This window comes from Pristiophorus japonicus, chromosome 9 (assembly GCF_044704955.1).
Source record: "Pristiophorus japonicus isolate sPriJap1 chromosome 9, sPriJap1.hap1, whole genome shotgun sequence".
NCBI lineage: Eukaryota > Metazoa > Chordata > Chondrichthyes > Pristiophoridae > Pristiophorus > Pristiophorus japonicus.
In genome coordinates this window covers 126,041,760-126,060,170 of record NC_091985.1, presented here as the reverse complement: position 1 = coordinate 126,060,170, position 18,411 = coordinate 126,041,760, and the positions used below count along the sequence as shown (strand labels likewise).

The following is an 18,411-nucleotide window of genomic DNA, read 5'->3' as shown; positions in this document are numbered from 1 at the left end:
CACGCGGGTGGGGTCCGTGTACTGGCACTTTCACAACCTGCTGCAGGAGGACGAGCGGTTCCGGGAATCGTTCCGTCGCTGCTGGACTGACTGGAGAAGGAAGCAGGGGGACTTCCCCTTCTTGAGGTTATGGTGGGTCGTGGGCAAAGTTCACGTCAGTCTCTTCTGTCATGAGTACTCGAAGGTGTTGACCAAGAGGCGGGCGGCCAGGTTGGGGTGCCTGGAAAAGGAGGTGCTCGACCTGGAATCCCGTCTTGGTCAAGTCGTCGAGGACCCGGCCCTGCGAACGGTGTACGAAGCAAAGAAGGCCGCGCTGAAGGACCTGCAGCCTGTCTGATCCCGAGGCGCGTTGGTGAGGTCGTGGATCCGGGTCCTCCGGGACCTGGACCGCGGCTCCCCCTTCTACTCGCCAGAAAGACAGAGGGTCCGTAAGCAGCTCTTGATGCTGCTGGCCAATGACGGATCTCTGGTCTCGGATCCGGAGGGAATCAGCAACAGTGCCCGACACTATCACGGGGCTCTGTTCTCTCCGGATCTGTCCAGCGAGCAAGCTCAGAGTTTTGTGCTGAAGGTCGGCCCGGAAAATCTGGACACTCCGCTAGGCCTGGTGGAGCTGACCGGTGCCCTCGACCAGTTCCCGAGGGGAAGTCCCCGTGGCTAGATGGGCTGACCATGGAGTTTCACAGGGGGTGTTCTGGGACGTCTTTTGGGGGTGGGGGTGGGGGTGTGGGGGGGGGGGGGTGGCTGCGCACGGGTCCTGGGGGACCGGGGAGATTCCCTTCTCTTGGTGCAGGGCAGTCATCGTCCTGCTGCCCAGCAAGGGCGATCTCCACCTACTTAAGAACTGGCGCCCGGTCTCCTGCCTCAGCATGGGTTACAAAATTCGCACCAGGGTGATGTCTGCTCGTCTTGGCGCTGTGCTAGACCAAATGATCCATCACAACCAGTCCTACACGGTGCCGGGCCGGTCAAGCCACGACAACATCCATTTGGTCCGGGACCTGGTCCACCATTCCCAGAGGACTGGTTTGTCAGTTGCCTTCCTTTCCCGAGATCAGGAGAAGGTGTTCGACAGGGTGGATCACAAATATCTGTTCGGAACTCTGCGCGCTTTCGGGTTCGGGATTGATTTTGTCACCCAGATCTGACTTTTGTATGCCGTCGCGGAGTGTTTGATTAAGTTTAACGGGTCTTTGACGGCGTCCCTTTGCTTTGGGAGAGGGATGTGCCAGGAATGCCCCATGTCCGGCCAGTTATATGCCATATGCGTGGAGCCTTTCCTGCGCCTCTTGCAGAAGAGGCTGGCGGGATTGGCTCTGCAAGGGCCGGACGTGGAGGTTGTCCTCTTGGCTTACGCTGATGACGTGCTCCTCATGGTCGAGGATCCCATTGACCTGCGGAGGATGAGTGAGTGGCAGGAGATTTACTCGGCCGCATCCTCCACCAGGATCAACTGGGAGAAATGTTCTGGACTCCTGGTGGGTCAGCAGCGGGTGGACTCCCTGCCGGAGAAGTTCAAGCCTTTTGTCTGGAGCACAACCCATCTCCTCTATCTGGGAGTCTACTTTAGCCCTGATGAGGAAGCTTGGCCGATCAACTGGCAAGAGCTGGAGGCCAAAGTCGCCGCTCGCCTAGGGTGCTGGACAGGACTGCTGAGTGCTGTCCTACAGGGGTCGAGTGCTAGTCATAAACCAGCTGGTGGTCACGATGCTGTGGTACTGGCTGGTCACTTTGACTCGAACCCCCCCCCACCCCGCATTTGTTGCCAAGATACAGAAGAAGCTGGTCGACTTCTTCTGGAACAACAGGAAGTACTGGGTCTCTCCTGCTTAGGGAGGGCGGTCAGGTGTTGGTGAGCGTTAGCACTCAGGCTGCGACTTTCCATCTTCAGACCCTGCAGCGATACCTGTACGTCGAGCATCCTCCTAGATGGTGTGCGCTGGCTACATATTTCTTCCGCCAGCAGTACTGCTTCAATTATGACACGCAGCTCCTGTTTGTGAGCCTGGGGGGAGTCAGGACTGCCATGCAGGGGCTGCCTGTCTTTTACCAGGAACTCAAGGTCTGGAACAGAGTCTCCACCAAGCGCAGTTCTCCCCCGTCTGGAGTGGTGACTGTCCTTCGAGAGCCGTCATTCAGGAATCTGTATCTCCACGACCACAGTTTTAGGTGGCAGGCGGACAAGAGGGCTGTGTCTGGCAAGATGACCAGGGTCAGGTACGTGCTCGATGGCGGAGGAGCGGGCTGGATGGCGCCAGAGGAGCTGGCACGGCCCCTATCCTGGACCGACGTCTGGCACGCAGCCAATGCCATCGAGTCGCTAAAAACAGCACTGGGCCCTAACTCAGTTAGGTGTATTGAGGAGGCTCAAGCATGTGGAGCGATCCCGTCTGAACTGACCCCCGCCCGGACGGAATTCCTCATCGGCGCCAAGCTCCGAAACCTCCCTCTCGAGCCGGCGCCTCACAACTTGAGCCTCCTCTGGGAAATCCCCTCTATGCCTTTCACTTCTGCACGGAGGGGTTTCCTGTACAGGCTGCTCTTGCACACTCTGCACATTGCCATCCTCGTCTGCCATCGGGACACGCCATGGCGCACCATCTTGCTGTCCAGGGGAGGCGGGGGTCCGCAATGGAGTGCTCTCTACACGGGAATCCTCCCTCTATTTATTGGGGACTTGGCCTAGAAGATGTTGCACACAGTCCCGTGTAATAAGTTTTTAAGTCGGTTCACGGGCTCCCAGGCCACCTGTAATTTCTGCAGTCTAGAGGAGTCAGTGTTCCACATTGATGTCGAATGTGTGAGGTTGCAGCTCCTGTTCCAATATTTGAAGGGACTGCTTCTCAAAATCTGGTAGCACTTCAGTCCCACATTCCTGATCTTTGGGCACCCAGTGCGGAGGGGAGCGGGCAGGTCGGAAAGCCTCCTCGTAGGACTGCTCCTGAGCCTGGCCAAGGGGGCCATCAACCAGTCCAGGCAGCAAGCGGGCGAGGGGGTTGTTCAGCCTGACTGCTTGCCTCTCTTCCGCGGTTACATCCGAGCCAGGTTGTCCCTGGAGATGGAGCACGCGGTGTCCACCGGTACGCTCGCGGCCTTCCGCGAGAGTTGGGCGCCGGAGAGACTGGAGTGCATCACCACCCCCGGCAACCAAATTTTAATTTGATCCAGTTGACTGTCCAAAGTTTAATTTGTTTAATTGTCGGTTTTAGTGCCCCCCACCCCCAACCTCCCCCTTTAACCAGGGGACACTTGATTTACAAGTGCAACTTAAAATAGTTAGAGCCGTTACATTGCGAGTGGCTTAGCCAGTCACGTGATGTTCATAACACTCAAAAAAAACGCAGTTAATTGAGTCTAGGTCATCCACAATGAGTTATGCAGTTGTGAGCCTAGCAGATCAACTGGTAATGTATAGTTTGATAAATCTGTTAATAAACCAACTAGTTCTTAATAGCAATGTGTTGCTATGAATTCTTAAGCAAAGAACCCATGAAGTAAACACATTACAAAATCACAGACAAGAATGGGAAGTCTCTTCATCAAGAAATTTTGGTGGAATTTCCTTTTATGAGAAGGCAAATGCAAGTGGAGCACAGCAAGATGATATACCAGCAGCGTGGTTCCCGAATGAAAGTACCATTTTTTTTTAAACTAGTGAACAGTGTTGAACTGACAAAAATAGCTTGTGAAAAGCTATTGAGTCACTTAAAAATTATTGAGTGATTAACGGCTATTAAGCTAAGAAAGCAACATGGATGCGACAACGAGTTGTCTCAGTAATTTGGGAACTTTTGACAAGAATAAGGAATAGTTTAGATCCTAAAGGGAAAGATTGCAAATGTTTTTTTTTGAGGTAATGATGTCAATCAAGTCCCAGCAGGTGTGGCAGATTCACAATTAAGGAATAAAGCAGTTCTAAAGAAGATGAAAGCTATTTTGTCAGTCATGATTGGAGCAAAGAATTATAATATATTTGTGAATTTATTAACCCCGAGAAAGGTTAAGGATGCTTCATTCTTAGATATAGGAGAATCATTTTGATCCATAGCCTTTAGAAATAGCAGAGAGCTATAAGTTTGCAATGAGAAACCAAAGGCCTGATGAAACCTTCAGTGAATACATAGTTGCCCAATATCTGTTGTTGGGAAATTACTAGTCTATATTTAAGAATAGGGTGACTGAACTGCTGGAAAATTTTCAGTTGATCAGAGAGAGCCAGCATAGATTTGTGAAAGGTAGGTTATGCTTGACAAACCGGATTGAATTTTTCAAAATGACAACTATAAAGTAGTTAACAGAGGAATGTCTGTGGATGTTATTTATATGGACTTCCAGAAGGCATTTGATAAAGTCCCACATAAGAGACTGTTAACTAAAATAGATGCCCACAGAATTGAAGATAAATTATTGAACAGGTTAGGAAATTGGCCGAGTGGCTTGAGACAGAGTAGTGATAATGGGAAGCTACTCTAATTGGCAGGATGTGACTAGTGGTGTCCCACACGGATCGGTGTTGGGGCCTTCACCGCATTTATTAACATGGGTGATGGGATAGAAATTCATATATCCAAATTTGCCGATGACACAAGGATAGGCGGCATTGTAGCCAGTGTAGATGAAAGCATAAAATTACAAAGGGATATTGATAGATTAAGTGAATAGGCAAAACTGTGGCAAATGGATTTCAATGTAGGCAAATTTGAGTGATCAACTTTGGTTCCAAAAAGGATGGACTTTCTAAATGGTGAAAAGCTAAAAACAGGTACATAGATCATTAAAATGCCATGAAGAGGTACAGAAAGTAATCAAAAAAGCTAATTGAATACTGGCCTTTATATCTCGAGGACTAGAATACAAGGGGGTAGAAGTTATGTTGCAGCTATACAAAGCCCTGGTTAGACCACACCTGGAGTAGTGTGATCCATTCTGGGCACTATACCTTAGGGAGGATACACTGGCCTTGGAGGGAGTGCAGCGTAGGTTTACCATGATACTTGGACTCTAAGGGTTAAGTTACAAGGCAAGATTACACAACTTAGGGTTGTATTCCCTGGAATTTAGAAGGTTAACAGGTGATCTGATTAAAGTTTAAGGTATTGATTAAAGTTTAAGGTATTGAGAACAGATAGGATAGAGCGAAACTATTTCCATTGGCTGAGAAGTCGAGGATTAGAGGACATAGTCTAAAATTTAGAGCCAGACCTTTCAGCAGTGAAATTAGGAAACTCTTCGACACAGAGGGTGGCAGAAGCTTGGAACTCTTTCACAAACGGCAATTGATGAGAGATTAATTAATAATTTTAAATCAAAGATTTGTAGATTTTTGTTAACCAAAGGTATTGAGGGATATGGGACAAAGGTGGGTATATGGAGTTAGGTCGCACATCAGCCATGATCTCACTGAATGGTGGAACAGGCTCGAGGCGCTAAATGGCCTACTCCTGTTCCTATAACCGTTCCTTCTTGTTCTCCCACCTCCAGAATCCAGCATTTTCAACTCCAGGATTTAAAATGACATCGACTCATGCAGATCATCATCTCGCCTGCTCAACCTAATTGGTCAGGAAACCCGGAAGTCAAATGCAAACACAGTGGTTGGGCTAAAAAGCCACTGACAGACGTGCTGCACTTACCTCCGTATTTACCACGTGCTCCCAGTGCGTAGGCAAGTAAAAATTCCCCCAATCAGCATACCTCTCCACATTTTCGTCCAGTATATCCACCCTCTAAATTCACGAACATCTGTCCTCCCTAAACCTCGCCTTCCACATTAACTGTCCAACCATACACAGCCACCTTGTCATCTCTCGTGGCCTTTTTACTCCCATGGTCTCCATCACTGACAAGGCCATCTCCGACCACTTCTTTGCATCCCTCACTAATAATAACTCCCACCACCTTCCAACAAAACTTAATTCTGGCAAAAAAGAATCTCCCCAAATCACTTACAACTGCCTAGCCATTGGCCCTCAATTTGTCTCAGTAATTCTGCAGCCATTAAATTGCTTATCCACTCCCTCGTGTATACCGTTGATGCCCTTGTCCCCAGTAAAACCATCCTGGCCAATCCGGTTGGTATGGTCCCGATCTTCATTTGCTCAAGTCCAAGGGCTGCAGATTTGTGTGTATCTGACACATAGCAACTTAGAAAATACGTGCAGGAGTAGGCCATTCTGCCCTTCAAGCCTGCACCACCATTCAATAAGATCATGGCTGATCATTCCCTCAGTACCCCTTTCCTGCTTTCTCGCCATACCCCTTGATCAACTTAGCCCGAAGGGCCATATCTAACTCCCTCCTGAATATATCCAATGAACTGGCATCAACAACTCTCTGCGGCAGGGAATTCTACAGGTTAATTCCAGTGAAGAAGTTTCTCCTCATCTCAGTCCTAAATGGCCTAAACCTTATCCTAAGACTGTGTCCCCTGGTTCTGGACTTCCCCAACATCAGGAACATTATACCCGCATCTAACCTATCCAGTCCCGTCAGAATCGTATATGTTTCTATGAGATCCCCGCTCATCCTTCTAAACTCCAATGTATAAAGGCCCAGTTGATCGTCTCCTCATATGTCAGTCCTGCCATCCGGGAATCAGTCTGGTGAACCTTCGCTGCACTCCTTCAATAGCAAGAACATCCTTTCTCAGATTAGGAGTCCAAAACTGAACACAATATTCCAGGTGAGGCCTCACCAAGGCCCTGTACAACTGCAGTTAAGACCTCCCTGCTCCTACACTCAAATCCCCTAGCAATGAAGGCCAACATACCATTTGCCATCTTCACCGCCTGCTATACCTATATGCCAACTTTCAAAGACCGATGAACCACGACACCCAGGTCTCGTTGCACCTCCCCTTTTCCTAATCTGCCGCCATTCAGATATTTTATCTTCGCGTTTTTGCCCCCAAAATGGATAACCTCACACTTATCCACATTATACTGCAACTGCCATGCATTTGCCCAATCACCTAATCTGTCCAAGTCACCCTGCAGCCTCCTAGCGTCCCCCTCACAGCTCACACCGCCACCCAGTTTAGTGTCATCTGCAAACTTGGAGATATTACACTCAATTCCTTCATCCAAATCATTGATGTATAGTGTAGTGTAAAGAGCTGGGGTCCCAGCACCGAGCCCTGCGGCACTCCACTAGTCACTGCCTGCCATTCTGAAAAGGACCAGTTTATCCCAACTCTCTGCTTCCTGTCTGCCAACCAGTTCTCTATCCACGTCAGTATATTACCTCCAATACCATGTGCTTTGATTTTGCACACCAATCTCTTGTGTGGGACCATGTCAAAAGCCTTTTGAAAGTCCAAATACACCACATCCACTGGTTCTCCCTTGTTCACTCTACTAGTTACATCCTCAAAAAATTCCAGAAGATTTGTCAAGCATGATTAGGGCGGCCTATAAAAAGGCCAGCAGTGGCGAGTTCGAGGCGCAGCGGGCGATCGAGCAGCGTTGGTGAGGCGTGAGGAGGCCTATAAAAAGGCCCAGCATGGTGAGTTTGGTGAGAGGCGTGCTTGTGCAGCTGCAGCAGGGAGAGAAGGCAAAAAAGTAGAAGGAAATCGACAGGTGACATCACAACCAAGGGGATAAGGGATTGGCTGGTGATTGGTAAGTTGCTTTTCTTTTTTCTTTTCTCTATCAGTGAGTAACCTTTAGCATTGATGTTGCCAAATTAAGTTTATCCAAGGGTTAAGTCATGGCAGGACAGCTCGGACACATCTTATGCTCCTCCTGTGCTATGTGGGAAGTCAGGGACGCTTCCGGTGTCCCCGACGACGAAGTGTGCGCGAAGTGTATCCGCCTCCAGCTCTGACGGACTGCATTGCGGCACTGGAGCTGCGGGTGGATTCACTCTGGAGCATCCACGATGCTGAGAATGACGTGAATAGCACGTTTAGCAAGTTGGTCTCACTGCAGGTAAAGGGTACACAGCCAGATAGTAAATGGATGACCAGCAGGAAGAGCAGTGCAAGGAAGGTAGTGCAGATGTCCCCTGCGGTCATCCCCCTGCAAAACAGATACACCGCTTTGGGTGCTATTGAAGGGGATGACTCATCAGGGGGGAGCAACAAGCAGCCAAATTCATGGCACCTTGGGAGGCTCTGCTGCACAGGAGGGCAAGAAAAAGAGTGGGAGAGCTACAGTGATAGGGGATTCGATTGTAAGGGGAACAGATAGGCGTTTCTGCGGCCGCAACCGAGACTCCAGGATGGTATGTTGCCTCCCTAGTGCAAGGGTCAAGGATGTCTTGGAGTGGGTGCAGGACATTCTGAAAAGGGAGGGTGAACAGCCAGTTGTCGTAGTGCATATAGGCACAAACAATATAGGTAAAAAAATGGGATGAGGTCCTATGAGACGAATTTAGGGAGCTAAGAGCTAAATTAAAAAGTAGGACCTCAAAGGTAGTAATCCCAGGATTGCTACCAGTGCCACGTGCTAGTCAGAGTAGGAATCGCAAGATAGCTCAGATGAATACATGGCTTGAGGAGTGGTGCAAGAGGGAGGGATTCAAATTCCTGGGACATTAGAACCAGTTCTGGGAGAGGTGGGACCAGTACAAACCAGACAGTCTGCACCTGGGCAGGACCGGAACCAATGTCCTAGGGGGAGCGCTTGCTAGTGCTGTTGGCGAGGGGTTAAACTAACATGGCAAGGGGATGGGAACCTATGCAGAGAGACAGAGGAAAATAAAATGGAGTCAGAAGCAAAAGATAGAAAGAATAGTAAAAGTGGAGGGCAGAGAAACACAAGGCAAAAAACAAAAAGGGCCACATTACAGAAAAATTCTAAAGCGGCAAAGTGTGTTAAAAAGACAAGCCTGAAGGCACTGTGCCTCAATGCGAGGAGTATTCGGAATAAGGTGGACGAAATAACTGCGTAGACAGCAGTTAACAGATATGATGTAATTGGCATTACGGAGACATGGCTCCACGGTGACCAAGGCTGAGAACTCAACATTTAGGAAGGATAGGCAGAGAGGAAAAGGAGGCGGGGTGGTATTGCTGGTTAAAGAGGAAATTAATGCAATAGAAAGGAGGGACAATAGCCTGAATGATGTGGAATTGGTATGGATGGAGCTGCGGAATTCCAAAGGGCAGAAAACGTTAGTGGGAGTTGTGTATAGACCACCAAACAGTAGTAGTGAGGTTGGGGACAGCATCAAAGAAGAAATAAGGGATGTCTGCAATAAAGATACAGCAGTTGTCATGGGCAACTTTAATCTACATATTGATTGGGCTAACCAAACTGGTAGCAATGCAGTGGAGGAGGATTTCCTAGTGTATTAGGGATGGTTTTCTAAACCAATATGTCGAGGAACCAACTAGAGAGCTGGCCATCTGAGACTGGGTCCTGTGTAATGAGAAGGGACTAATTAGCAATCTTGTTGTGCGAGGCTCCTTGGGGAAGAGTGACCATAACATGGTAGAATTCTTTATTAAGAAGTAGAGTGACACAGTTAATTCTGAAACTAGGGTCCTGAACTTAAGGAAAGGTAACTTCGACAGTATGAGGCGTGAATTGGCTAGAATAGGCTGGCAAAGGATACTTAAAGGGTTGATGGTGGATAAGCAATGGCAAACATTTAAAGATCACATGGATGAACTTCAGCAATTGTACATCCCTGTCTGGAGTAAAAATAAAATGGGGAAGGTGGCTCAACCATGGCTAACAAGGGAAATTAAGGATAGTGTTAAAGCGAAGGAAGAGGCATATAAATTGGCCAGAAAAAGCAACAAACTTGAGGACTGGGAGAAATTTAGAATTCAACAGAGGAGGACCAAAGGTTTAATTAAGAGGGGGAAAATAGATTACGAGAGGAAGCTTGCAGGGAACATAAAAACTGACTGGAAAAGCTTCTATCAATATGTGAAGAGAAAAAGATTAGTGAAGACAAACGTAGGTCCCTTGCAGTCTGATTCAGGTGAATTTATAATGGGGAACAAAGAAATGGCAGACCAATTGAACAAATACTTCGGTTCTGTCTGCACGAAGGAAGACACAAATAACCTTCCGAATGTACTAGGGGACAGTGGGTCTAGTGAGAAGGAGGAACTGAAGGCTGTCCTTATTAGACGGGAAATTGTGATAGGGAAATTGATGGGATTGAAGGCCGATAAATCCCAGGGCCTGATAGTCTGCATCCCAGACTACTTAAGGAAGTGGCCCTAGAAATAGTGGATGCATTGGTGATCATTTTCCAACAGTCTATAGACTCTGGATCCATTCCTATGGACTGGAGGTGCAGCTAATGTAACACCACTTTTTAAAAAAGGAAGGAGAGAAAACGGGTAATTATAGACCGGTTAGCCTGACATCAGTCGTGGGGAAAAATGTTGGAATCAATCATTAAGGATGAAATAGCAACGCATTTGGAAAACAGTGACAGGATCGGACCAAGTCAGTATGGATTTATGGAAGGGAAATCATGCTTGACGAATCTTCTGGAATTTTTTGACGATGTAACTAGCAGAGTGGACAAGGGAGAACCAGTGGATGTGGTATATTTGGACTTTCAAAAGGCTTTTGACAAGGTTCTGCACAAGAGATTGGTGTGCAAAATCAAAGCGCATGGTATTGGGGGTAATGTACTGACATGGATAGAGAACTGGTTGGCAGACAGGAAGTAGAGAGTTGGGATAAACGGGTCCTTTTCAGAATGGCAGGCAGTGACTAGTGGAGTGCCGCTCAGTGCTGGGACCCCAGCTCTTTACAATATACATTAACGATTTAGATGAAGGAATTGAGTGTAATATCTCCAAGTTTGCGGAAGACACTAAACTGGGTGGCAGTGTGAGCTGTGAGGAGGATGCCAAGAGGCTACAGGGTGACTTGGACAGGTTGGGTGAGTGGGCAAATGCAGTATAATGTGGATAAATGTGAGGTTATCCATTTTGGGGGCAAAAACACAAAGGCAGACTATCTGAATGGCGGCAGATTAGGAAAAGGGGAGATGCAACGAGACCTGGGTGTCATGGTTCATCAGTCACTGAAAGTGGGCATGCAGGTACAGCAGAGGATTAAGGCGGCAAATGGTATGTTGGCCTTCATAGCCAGGGGATTTGAGTATAGGAACAGGGAGGTCTTACTGCAGTACAGGGCCTTGGGTGAGGTCTCACCTGGAATATTGTATGCAGTTTTGGTCTCCTAATCTGAGGAAGGACGTTCTTGCTATTGAGGGAGTGCAGCGAATATGCACCAGACAGATTCCAGGAATGGCTGGACTGTCATACAAGGAGAGACTGGATCAACTGGTCCTTTATTCACTGGAGTTTAGAAGGATGAGAGGAGATCTCATAGAAACGTACAAGATTCTGACGGGACTGGACAGGTTAAATGCGGGAAGAATGTTCCCAATGTTGGGGAAGTCCAGAACCAGGGGATATAGTCTTCGGATAAGGGGTAGGCCATTTAGGACTGAGATGAGGAGAAACTTCTTCACTCAGAATTGTTAACCTATGGAATTCTCTGCCGCAGAAAGTTGTTGATGCCAGTTCATTGGATATATTCACGAGAAAATTAGATATGGTCCTTACGGCTAAGGGGATCAAGGGGTATGGAGCGAAAGCAGGAAAGGGGTACTGAGGGAATGATCAGCCATGATTTTATTGAATGGTGCTGCAGGCTCGAAGGGCTGAATGGCCTACTCCTGCACCTATTTTCTATGTTTCTATGTTTCATAAATCCATGCTGACTTGGACCAATCCAGTCACTGCTTTCCCAATGCACTGCTATTTTATCTAATAATTGATTCCAACATTTTCCCCACTACTGATGTCAGGCTAACTGGTCTATCATTACCCGCTTTCTCTCTCCCTTTTTAAAAAGTGGTGTTACATTAGCTACCCTCCAGCCCATAGGAACTGATCCAGAGTCGATAGACTGTTGGAAAATGATCACCAATGCATCCACTATTTCTAGGGCCACTTCCTTAAGCACACTGGGATGTAGACTATCAGGCCCCGCGGATTTATTGGCCTTCAATCCCAACAATTTCACTCCTAATAAGGATGTCCTTCAGTTCCTCCTCCTCACTCGACCCTCGGTCCCCTAGTACTTCCAGAAGGTTATTTGTGTCTTCCTTCGTGAAGACAGAACCAAAGTATTTGTTCAATAGTTCTGCCATTTCTTTGTTCCCCATTATAAATTCACCTGAATCCAACTGCAAGGGACTTATGTTTGCCTTCACTAATCTTTTTCTCTTCACATATCTATAGATGCTTTTGCAGTCAGTTTTTATGTTCCCGGCAAGCTTCTTCTCGTACTCTATTTTCCCCCTCTTAATTAAACGCTTTGTCCTCTGCTGAATTCTAAATTTCTCCCAATTTTCAGGTTTTTTGCTTTTTCTGGCCAATTTACATGACTCTTCCTTGGATTTAACACTATCCTTATTTTCCCTTGTTAGCCACATTTGAGCCACCTTCCCCATTTTATTTCTACTCCAGACAGGGATGTACAACTGCTGAAGTTCATCCATGTGATCTTTAAATATTTGCCATTGCCTATCCACCGTCAACCCTTTAGGTATCATTTGCCAATCTATTCTAGCCAATTCACCCCTCACACCATCGTAGTTACCTTTCCTTAAGTTCAGGACCCTAGTTTCTGAATTAACTGTGTCACTCTCCATCTTAATAAAGAATTTTACCATGTTATGGTCACTCTTCCCCAAGAGGCCTCGCACAAGATTGCTAATTAGTCCTTTCTCATTACACATCACCCAGTCTAGGATGGCCAGCTCCCAAGTTAGTTCCTCGACATATTGGTCTAGAAAACCATCCCTAATACACTCCAGGAAATCCTCCTCCACCGCATTGTTACCAGTTTGGTTAGCCCAATCAACATATAGATTAAAGTCACCCGTGATAACTGCTGTACCTTTATTGCATGCATCCCTGGTTTAGCAATCCATCATCAGAACTGGCTGGTGATTAAACGTGCTATATAAATACAAGTAGCAGTAATTGTTGTAATTTACAGTACAATTCCACCATCATCTAAATTACAGTCCTCTTTTAAAAAAAAAAATCATAATCATCATCATCATCATCGGCAGTCCTTCGGAATCGAGGAAGACTTGCTTCCACTCTTAAAATGAGTCTTTAGGTGGCTGAACAGTCCAATACTAGAACCACAGGCATATCAGGCATAAACAGAATCTCATGACTCCTGGTTCAACTATGAATGGCTTGCAGATACCTAGTGGTTCCTGAGAGTTATCAGTGATAAGAAATGGTACACGCTTCACATCGTGTCAGCATTCCTTGATCAAGAACTAGGAGCAGAATAAAGCACCCTCTATACAGCCTCAATTTTGTCTTATTCCCAATATCAGAACTATATCATCTACTGCGTTGGTGTGAACCTTTCATTTACCGACACTAGTCATTCCTGTGGTCAGTCTGTGTCTCAGTGAATGCCACATTAATTCAAATGTAATGCAAACTTGTGCTAAATTATGACCAGTTAGATGCTTTGAATTCACCTTCAATTTACAATGAGCAAACAAAACAAAACCATCCTATTTATCAGGATTCAATATGAACCAAGGCCCAAAGATGAACACTGTTCTGGCCCAGATTGTTACTCAATTACCCTTTATTAATTGGACAAAATGATTCAGATTTAAAACCCGAAGATCAGTGGAATAAATGCCTCTCCACTTTGAGTGGAAATTGCCAGTAGGTCTCAAAATTAATACTGTCAATCTTGTTGCTCTTAATATATTGTAATATAAAACAAACTAAAGCTCCAGTTGCAAGTCAGATTAGTCAAAGACCTCCATGCTTTCAGGACATCAGATTCCCACCATTCTACAGAAACTATGCTGGACCTTGCTGCTTAACTAATTGCCCGAGATAGAAATTTTCTCTGGGGTTGCCACACCAGTCATCTATGTAGCCAAAAATAGTTTCCTGACTCTTTCAATCAGACGTCTAGTAAGATTAACTAGGTACTTTGTATAGTTCAGAATACATAACACTAAAGGTATTTTCCCAGAGGATATGATAAAACATGCATTTTAATAAAAGCTGTGAATTTTAAAATATTTACCTAAAATGAGCAACTTTACGTAGGTCTGTTTCACCTTCTGAACCATATTATCAATACAAGTTTTTTTTTTAAAACAATCAATCTGGGTAGTTTTAATGCAGTGAACTTTCATGGATTAGGTGCGCGTTGGCACCACAGATTTGCTACATATTAACAGACCTATTGTGCTAGCAATCTGCAGTTATGCTCTAAACACACCACTGTTTTCAAATTTCACCCACAATTTAAGCTAAAGCTGTAGAAGAAAACCTTGCCTGCCATCTAGAGGTTTTTAAGCTGAAACAAGAATTGAAGTATATGTCAATTATTAATCATGATCCAGAGTGGATTACATCTAAAAGAAAGTTTCTTAATTAGGTTTATAATTCTACAGAGCTAAAGTCAGCTTCATTAATTTCTTGTGGGAAGATAATTTGTGTGTCCATATTATTACTGCAACATCCACACAAAAAAATAGCAACTTCTAGAAGCCAAGCTCAATGAGTATAAATGATTTAGCCATTAGTTGTACAACTCAATTAGTCCGAGGTTACCATAATGTAATAAGGCAATTAAAATTGGGAATCAGGAGCTCTTCCCCCAAAACAAAAATAAATGACCAATCCATCAAAAGATAAAAACTAACCTGATTTCCCTGAGCAAGTAAAGCCTTCAGTCGTGCTATTTCAGCACGTAGTTCACGAATGAGTTTGACATTAGAATCTTCATTAATGGTCGGTTTGTTAATTATGTTTTTGGCTCTGTTTGCATAGCGAAGTGTACTCAATGTTTCTCCATAATTGACATCTGCTGGTGAAATGGCTATCAAAAGAAAGATAATCAATATTGACCTATCCATAAGATATTCAAAGCATTTTATATAAGCCATACCAGAAACAAAACATACAGCGGAGTGATATATAATTAGTGTGGATTGACAAAAAACAATTGTTATAATAGTTAGATCAGAAAAATTAGGACTTAAAGTAAATTTACTTGTATTGCTTTCTCACATTTGCATATTCTGTGCACTCAGATTATTTAAAGCTTAAATAAATTTGAAAATAACTTAAAATCCCAGTTTTAAATTTAAAATATACATATTTTGCACTTGTATAACTCCTTGCTTAGGACATGCACTTGTACATATTATTCATTTCTGGTGTGAGGCTTTCATAGCGAAAACATGTATGTCAACATATCACAAAGGGAAACCCTATGTAAACATTAATAGTAAGGAACTGCACACTTTGTAGAAGAGTGTTATAGGCTGAGAAATTGAAAAAAGACAAAATGAGGGGCAAACTCGAAGGAGATTACAGGCCGGCAGTGGCCCGCAGTACTTTTGTGGAGTTAATGGGACAAATGTACAAATGGGACATGAAATTTATACTCCCAAATGCAAAGTACTCCAACAACAACCATCTGCATTTATTTATATACCACCAGTAAATGTATTAAAACATCCCAAGGCTCTTCAGAAGATCGTTATCAAGCAACGTTTGACACCTAACTGCATGGGAAGATATTAGGATAGGTGACCAAAAGCTTGGCCGAAGAGGTAGGCTTCAAGGAGTCTTTGAAAGTAGGAGGGGTAGAGAGATGGAGAGATTTAGGGAGGAAATTCCAGAGCTTAGGAGCTAGGCAGCTGAAGGCACAGCCGCCAATGGTGGAGCGATGAAAATCAGGAATGTGCAAGAGAGGGCAGAGAGGGCTGGAGGAGGTTACTAAGGTAAGAAGCCCACGGAGGGATTTGAAAACAAGGACGGAAATTTTAAAATTGCTGCATTGCCAGACCAGGAGCCAGGTGAGCAGGACTTGGTGTAAGTTAGGATACGGGCAGCAAAGTTTTGAATGAGATCAGATTTGTAGGACAAGGAGACTTTGAAAGGGGTAAATTCCTGACTTTCACTATTGTAATTGTGCAAAAGCAAATAGAATGTTGGAATTCATAGCCAAACAAGTTAAAACAAGTAGGGCTGGAGGAGGTTAGTGAGATAGGGAGGGGTGAGGCCATGAAGGGATTTGAAAACAAGGATATGGAGGGTTAACAAGACAAGGGAATACACAATAAATGGAAGGATATGGAGAAGTGTAGAGGAACAGAGGGACCTTGGAATGCACATCCTTAGATCCCTGAAAGTAGGACAGATAGATAAAGTGGTTAAGGGGGAATACCAGACGATTTCTTTTAACCTAGGCACAGAATACAAGAGCGGGAAGGTTATGCTAGAACTGCATAAAATACTAGTTAGGCCATAGCTAGAGTACTACGTACAGTTCTGGTCACGTTACAGAAAATGAGAGATTGCACTAGAGAGGTTGTCAGGACTGGAGAATTTAAGGTAGAAGGAAAGATTGGATATGCTGGGTTTGTTTTTTGGGGGAACAGAGGAGGCTGAGGGGAGATTTAATTGAGGTGTATAAAATTGAGGGGCCTAGATAGAGTGGATAGGAAGGACCCATTTCCCTTAGCAGAGGGGTCAATAACCAAGGAGCATAAATTTAAAGTAATTGGTAGAAGGATGAGAGAGAAGTTGAGGAGAAACTTTTCACCCAGACTATGGTGGTGGTCTGAAACTCACTGCCTGAAAGGGTGGTAGAGGTAGAAACCCTCATCGCATTTAAAACGTACTTGGATATGCACTTGGGAAGTGCTGCAACCTACAAGGCTACAGATCAAGGGCTGGATTTTCGTCTTTGTATTTCGAGACACTATTCGCAGCACGGTGCAAAGGTTACCAAGGAAATAATTTGCACCCTAGTCAGGAATTTTCAGCAAAAAAAGTGATCTGGAGGAGCGTTAGCGTTAAGTCAGCCGTTGCATGACTGACTTTGTGCACCTGAGCCAAAACTTTTGCCGTTGAAGGAGACGGCAACTTTGCGCATGTGCATTGAAAAAAAATTGTGTTTTCGCTGGTGCCCTCGAGCAGCGACAGTAGAGTTCCAGAGTGTGGCACGTGCCCTTGATCACATCGCAGACTCTGGCGCATCACAGCATAAGCTTTGCTTCAGTTTGGGAAAGTAATGCAGTCAATGTCTGATTTTATACTCTTTGCGTTCCCCACTGTCTCACGGGGAAGTGACGGTGCCAAAGCAGGCCAGCAAGTTGTGCGTAGACATCGTGTTCTAGTTGCTACAGCCCAGACCCGTCGGAGAGTCATTGGCTCCAGGGAAATGGCAGGTGTTCTCATTCCCCAGGATGAGAGCATTCCGGCCCCTGTGACTGGTGACGCCAAGGAAGAGATGCCCCAGTTGAAGATTGGGTCTTCCAGGCCAGGAGCCAAGAACGCCTCAGCATTGTCTGGCGCTGCGCTGCCCCCCCCTGCCCCCAACAAAGCAGCCATCTAGCAGCCTTGCTGTTCGCCCTCATTGAGGGGCATCAGGCATGGAAGGGGAAAGTCTCGCAAAGACCCATTAAGGGCTGGCAACACTGCATTGCCAGGAATGTCTGTACCATTGTCCACATTGTACATAGTTGTGTGATAACAATGCACTCCTGTTACATAAGAACATAAGAATTAGGAATAGGGGTCGGCCATCTAGCCCCTCGAGCCTGCTCCACCATGCAAAAAGATCATGGCTGATCTGGCCGTGGACTCAGCTCCACTTACCCGCCCGCTCCCCATAACCCTTAATTCCCTTATTGGTTAAAAATCTATCTATCTGTGATTTGAATACATTCAATGAGCTAGCCTCAACTGCTTCCTTGGGCAGAGAATTCCACAGATTAGAACCCTCTGGGAGAAGAAATTCCTTCTCAACTCGGTTTTAAATTGACTCCCCCATATTTTGAGGCTGTGCCCCCTAGTTCTAGTCTCCCCGACCAATGGAAACAACCTCTCTGCCTCCATCTTGTCTATCCCTTTCATTATTTTAAATGTTTCGATAAGATCACCCCTCATCCTTCTGAACTCCAACGAGTAAAGACCCAGTCTACTCAATCTATCATCATAAGGTAGCCCCCTCATCTCCGGAATCAGCCAAGTGAATCGTCTTTGTACCCCCTCCAAGGCTAGTATATCCTTCCTTAAGTAAGGTGACCAAAATTGCACGCAGTACTCCAGGTGCGGCCTCACCAATACCCTGTACAGTTGCAGCAGGACCTCCCTGCTTTTGTACTCCATCCCTCTCGCAATGAAGGCCAACATTCCATTCGCCTTCCTGATTACCTGCTGCACCTGCAAACTAACTTTTTGGGATTCATGCACAAGGACCCCCAGGTCCCTCTGCACCGCAGCATGTTGTAATTTCTCCCCATTCAAATAATAATCTCTTTTACTGTTTTTTTTTCCCCCCCAAGGTGGATGACCTCACATTTTCCAACATTGTATTCCATCTGCCAAACCTTAGCCCATTCGCTTAACAT

At 45.6% G+C, this 18,411-nt stretch overlaps 1 protein-coding gene across 5 annotated transcripts in view; it reads right to left on the bottom strand.

The window, feature by feature from the left end:
- The window catches only part of kif16ba (kinesin family member 16Ba), a 306,911-nt gene that overhangs the window by 197,824 nt on the left and 90,676 nt on the right, over positions 1-18,411 (bottom strand). For all 5 annotated transcript variants that reach the window (XM_070889808.1, XM_070889811.1, XM_070889812.1 and 2 more), the window contains one exon: positions 14,689-14,864. In XM_070889808.1, the coding sequence (XP_070745909.1) occupies positions 14,689-14,864 (176 nt within the window). The remainder of the gene's footprint in view (positions 1-14,688; positions 14,865-18,411) is intronic.